Raw genomic sequence first — 5,439 nt, 5'->3', positions numbered from 1 at the left:
TACTTTGATTTCACTGTTTGAACCCATGACTCGGTTATTGTCTGCCCTCCGCCCCTACACAGCCACTCCCAATTCACCCCCATCTAGTCACTGCTCCACACCAAGTTCACTTTCTTCTTTTATTGGGAAGCAGACACAGGGCACAAGGGGTGAGAAGCAGCCTGATGCCTCCCAGTGAGACCCAGGACAATGGCAGCCAGAGTCAAGGTCATCACAGTAGCCAGGCCTAAGCCCAGCATCACCAGAGGGGGAGAGGAGGTGGGCCCTTCCACGCCACGGTCATTCATCTTCCTCAGGAAGATCAACGGCCCCACGGTGACGTCTGCTTCCTCCGTCACTGAAAGACGAGACATCTGAGGGTTACCCGAGTCCCCGAGCCAGGAATCGGGTGAGGGGTTTGTTCTGCTCAACGGGCTGAACCGGTAGGTTTAGTTCTAGCTGCTACATTAGTCTCCCGGACCCGGGATTATGGGCTGCCCTGGTGGCTCCGCGGTGAAGAATCTCTAGCCAACGCAGGAGACACGGGTTCAATCCTTGGGTCAGGAAGATCCCCTGGAGGAAGGCACGGTTACCCACTCCAGTATTCTTGCCTGGGAAATCCCATGGACAGAGGAGCCTGGTGGGCTATTGTCCATGGGGTTGCAAAGAGTTGGACATGACTAAGCAACTTAATAACCCCCTGACTGTCAGGATCCCAGGATGACTGCAGAATGGCCCTGGCCAACATCAGGTGGGGGCTTGGAGCCTCTCCCACTTAGCTCTGAGATGGTATCCCCTAGAAATGCATGTTAAGTCCCTTCAGTAGGGTTTGACTCTTTGGGAGCCCATGGACTGTAGCCCGCCAGGCTCCTCTGTCCAAGGGTTCTCCAGGCAAGAATACTGGAGTGGGTTGCCATGCCCTTCTCCAGGGGATCTTTCCCCACCCAGGAATAGAATCCATATCTTTTATGTCTCTTGCTTTGGCAGGCAGTTTCTTTACCATTAGCGCCACCCAGGAAGCCATCCCCTAGGGCTAAGCAGCTTTAAATGGGGAACAAGAAAAGGACTGTCACCCTAAGGTCACAGCTGGTGCCTCTGAGGGGAGGGACCTCCCGAGACCTACCGTGCCTGCGACTTCGGGGAACAGGCCTGCCCTCCCGGTGGGACAGCCTCATGGAACGGCCTGAAATGCCACAGCGCCCCTTGCTACAGCATCGACAGATGTCAGTGGGGCCTTCAACCGGGGACCACCTGAGAGTGAAATACAGGAAGTTAGACAGCTGTGCAGCCTGCAGGAAGCAGTTTGCTAATAGTGGGCACATTGGGGAAAAATCAGCATGAGCAAGGATGGCTGGTTTTCCACCCTAGTCTGCTCTCCTTACCTGTTGGAGGACTTGCTGAAGGAACAGGCTTTGTTTAGTTGGTCTGGGACTCGGTCAACCGGAGTGACCTTCAGGTGGCAGGTAATATATATCTGGAAATAAGAGCAGCTATTACCAGGCAAAGTTCTAGGCAGCTCAGTGACTGGTAAGCCAGTTCTTCAATAACCCTTAGCCTTTGAGGAGGGGAAGCCCACTTTAGAGACAAGAGGATGCATATTCAGAGATCAGCTTGCCTACAAGTCCAGAGCAAGTTGCAAATTGAATTCTGAATTAGAACCCAACCCATCAGCTTTATTCCTAGACTCTCTCACACTTCTCCAATCACTCAGCCGTGTCTCACCCCCAGGGCCTCATTAAATCAAAACCTTAGGAACGGGGACTCGAGCCCAGCGGGAACAAAATCCAACTTGGCTGCTGGAATGGGAGGAATTTTGACAAGACCAGAGCTCAGGTCAGCCCAGGGCCTCTTGGTAGAGGGATCCCAACCAGAGGTCCCCCTCATACTCTAGGGGTCCCCCACCCCACACATGCCCTGCCAAGGCACTGGACCACCAGCTACCTGTCCTGAAGCCTTCGGCGTACAGAACCACAAGCTGTGGCCACCACCTAGTGGCTGAATGCACCAGCAGGGAAACCGTTTCGGAAACTTGAATCAGCCAGGCTGCACTCCCGATTGTCTGACTCCACCCCTTCTCGAAACCCGGAGAAGCACTTCCTGGTCCTTTAGCATCCCTATTCCAGGAAGGGAACTGCCTTGAGCCTCAGCTTCTTCCCAGATGATGCTAACTGGGGCCTCAGATCCCCGGAGCGGTTCCTCATTAGCTGTTGAGTAAGAGTCCATCTCCTCTGTACTCTAGCCACAGCTGGCCCAGCCACCTGCCCACCTTTGAGGGAGAGCCCTCCCAGAGTTCAGGCTGCCTTCCCTTGATCAGGATCCTCCTCTGGTCTTTAGGTACCACCCCATCTTCAGAATGCAGATGCTGGCTCAGGTGTCGGCCGTGATGGCTAGCACCTGTGTGAAGCCTCGTCTCCTTCCTGTGAGGTCACCACCTGTGAGGTCACCACCCTACCCCAACAGGATCTTCTACCTTAAGACCCACAAGGTCATCGATATGGGGACTAGGACCCTTCCCTCGTCTAGTCTTTCTCCCCAGCCCCATTCAAACACACAACCTGCCATTACAAAGCTTCAGGAGAACATCCAGTAGCTTCGGTTGCACCTTTCATCACCAGCTGTAGCAAAGGACTCCTGTTCTCAGGCAAGGTGAAGTAGCATCTGTGTGCTCATCTACAAAGTTCCCATTGCTTGCCTCTCAATGCCACCCAGCCATGTAGGCCTCTGGCTCAGTACTCTGTAAGCCTAGCTGCTTGTTAGAGAACTTAAGTGGTTTTTGATGCATTTGTAAATAGAGACCAGTGACTAGGCATGGCATAAAACACTAACAGAACCTAGATGGTAGGTATGTAGCTGTTTGCTTTGAAATCCTTTCTCTACGTATTTGCAGATTTTAATGGAATGGGAAAGTTCATGTCAGACCCCACCCAAGTTGAGTGAAAATATATGGGCTGATTAAATCAGTATTTTGATGATCTTTCCAGGTGGTTAGTACAAGAGCCAGAGCTGGAAATCCTTGCTTTAATCACTGTTCCTTCCTGACCAGCTATCCCGAATTCCCATCCTTCCATTCCTATCTCAGGAAAATGCACTTAAGAGCTACTTGAGGGCTTACCCTGGTGGTGCAGCGGTTAAGAATCTACCTGATAATGCAGGGGACACAGGTTTGATCCCTGGTCGGGGAAGGTCCCACACGCTGCAGGGCAACTAAGCTGGTGTGCTGCAACTACCGAGCCCCCTACTCTAGAGCCCACGAGCCCACAACGAAGACCCAGCACAGCCAAAAATAAATATTTGAAAGATAAAAGCGTCTTGGTTTGTAAAATTCTACCAGCACTTTCTGGCTAGCTGCCAGTCCCACCTATTCTTCCTGCCAGTCATCACATGTGGTCCAAGTTTTAGCTCCCTCCCGCCTTGCCACCCTTAGTGTCAAGCTGAGCTTCCTAGCTTAGTGGTTCATCAATGGCACCTGAAGACTTGTTAGGAATGCAGGTGCCAGGCTCCACTCCAGGTCTATTGAACCAAATCCTGGAGGGTATGGGCTCAGTGATCTAGTTCAACCCACCAGGTGATGCTGGTAAACTTAGGGTTCAAGCAGCCACTGATCTAGCCTATGTTCGAGTTTGAGAGGCTAACTAGTATGAAAAGTTCGTACCTGCTTCCCTTGCCCCTTCTAGAAACCCTCCAGAAAGGCTGGCACCTGCTCTGATGAACTCCTTTACTCAGCCCATCTGGGTTCCAGTCCTGTTGACCTTGCTGAGGATAATGTCAGTGACCTGGTCACCAGATACTGCATTGCTGATGCAGTACCATCATCTGATGTGAATTGTCAGCTGAGTCTCCTGGGTTCCCACTCTACCTTGTTATGTTTCCAGGATCCCTGACTCATTCCATCCTTCGTGGATTTTCTCACTCCATCCCACATAGATTTTCTACCAGTCTCTTAAGGCCTATGCTTTCCCAAAGATCTCGCTGGAAATCATGGCTTTATCTACTTGCTAAGTTACTAGGATGGGGCAGAACTATCATATCATTGCTTAAGGGAACAGCTCATGAGTGACAGCACCAGCTTAGGAAGGCTGGTCGGCCTGACCCTAAGAGTTCAGGCTTATTCCAGGCTATTAAGCCATTACCATGTTTCTGGAGTCATTAGCAAAATGGAACACATCCACTGTGAACTGGAGGATCTCCGGTCTGGGTCTGGGTGCTTTGAAAGCAGACGAGGCATCGGTGAGACCATCAACGAGACAACTTTGAAGAGAGCAAGTGAAACACAGTTAGAGATGGAGGAAGGTGACACAGGTCACATCCCAGAAGGGTCCCCCAGAGAGGCAGGCCAGCCTCACCCATGGAAGTCCACGATGGTGTGGTAAGGGGAGGTGCTCCAGTCTGGCGTCAGCGTGGCCACGCAGTGGTCCACAAACAGCCGCAGGGGCACGTGGCTGCCAGTGTGGACTTGGGCCTGGAGGTGGGCTCTGTCTCCCAGCTGGAAGGTGGGCGTCATCTTCTCGGCGCTCCAGTTCTCTGCAAGGCACACAGGGGGTGAGAGCCTGCCGGAGCACTGCCCCCCCCCAACAGTTGACCCCTCCCAGCCCATCTTGCTCACCCTCCATCAGGCGCAGAGAGAAAACCAGCTTCTCCTCCGAGAACACCGTGGTCCTGAATGGCACCCAGGTGGGCTGGATGGCCCAGCTACTCACATTGCCCTGCCTAGGAAGAGACAAGCAGCTGCCCACACCTGGCCTGCGGCTCTGGGCCCTACTAGAGACACTGTCCTCTGGGTGTGTCTGCCCACCTGCCTGAGCACCGCCCCCCCGGATCTTGTCCGGGGAGGCCCTTCCACACATGCCTTGTTCCTTCATCGTATCAACACCATCTCCCCTCCCAGATCAGAGTCAAGTTCAAAGCCTTCCTAGACGTCCCTGATGGCTCAAAGAATCCGCCTGCAATGCGGGAGACCTGGGTTTGATTGCTGGGTTGGGAAGATCTCTTGGAGAAGGGAATGGCAACCCACTGCAGTATTCTTGCCTGGAGAACTCCACAGACAGAGGAGCCTGGTGGGCTACAGTCCATGGGGTCGCATAGAGCTGGACACGACTGAACGACTTTTACTTTGCACTCAACCCAGCACACAGGGCCAGGCCTTGTAGTTGTAAGCCAGTCACTCGGTCCCCAACCCTTGATGCTCCAAGGTCACAGGCTCATGCTTCGTGCTGGGGCCTCCCCCACCCTCACTCAGCTACAGAGTGCAGGTTGTGATGGCCAAGGTCAAGGTCAGAGCTTGGAACCCACTTCTGCTCTACTGAGTGAGCCTTTCTGAACTGAGGGGGCAGGGCAGCCCTGCAGCTTCCCCCAGGAGGCAGCTGTGGGCTGGCCGGTTTCAGGGGCTCTGAGCAGAGGCCACAGGGCCACGCCCACCCCCACCAGGACTGAGGGCAGCGACGACAGCCCCAGCCTTTCCTC

General features: G+C 53.6%; 1 protein-coding gene across 1 annotated transcript in view; it reads right to left on the bottom strand.

Moving 5' to 3' along the window:
- Positions 1-105: 105 nt before the first annotated feature.
- Positions 106-5,439, bottom strand: part of ZP3 (zona pellucida glycoprotein 3 (sperm receptor)) — a 7,847-nt gene continuing 2,513 nt past the window's right edge. Inside the window, exons 3-8 of the mRNA XM_010854327.1 lie at positions 4,583-4,686; positions 4,323-4,500; positions 4,110-4,227; positions 1,362-1,453; positions 1,103-1,230; positions 106-337 (exon numbers count right to left, since the gene is read on the bottom strand). Of these exons, the coding sequence (XP_010852629.1) occupies positions 120-337; positions 1,103-1,230; positions 1,362-1,453; positions 4,110-4,227; positions 4,323-4,500; positions 4,583-4,686 (838 nt within the window). The 3' untranslated portion in view covers positions 106-119. The remainder of the gene's footprint in view (positions 338-1,102; positions 1,231-1,361; positions 1,454-4,109; positions 4,228-4,322; positions 4,501-4,582; positions 4,687-5,439) is intronic.

The sequence above is a fragment of the Bison bison genome, unplaced genomic scaffold (assembly GCF_000754665.1).
Source record: "Bison bison bison isolate TAMUID 2011002044 unplaced genomic scaffold, Bison_UMD1.0 scf7180017864340, whole genome shotgun sequence".
Taxonomy (NCBI): Eukaryota; Metazoa; Chordata; class Mammalia; order Artiodactyla; family Bovidae; genus Bison; species Bison bison.
The sequence above is the reverse complement of the archived record's forward strand: the minus strand, read 5'-3'. Positions and strand labels throughout refer to the sequence as shown.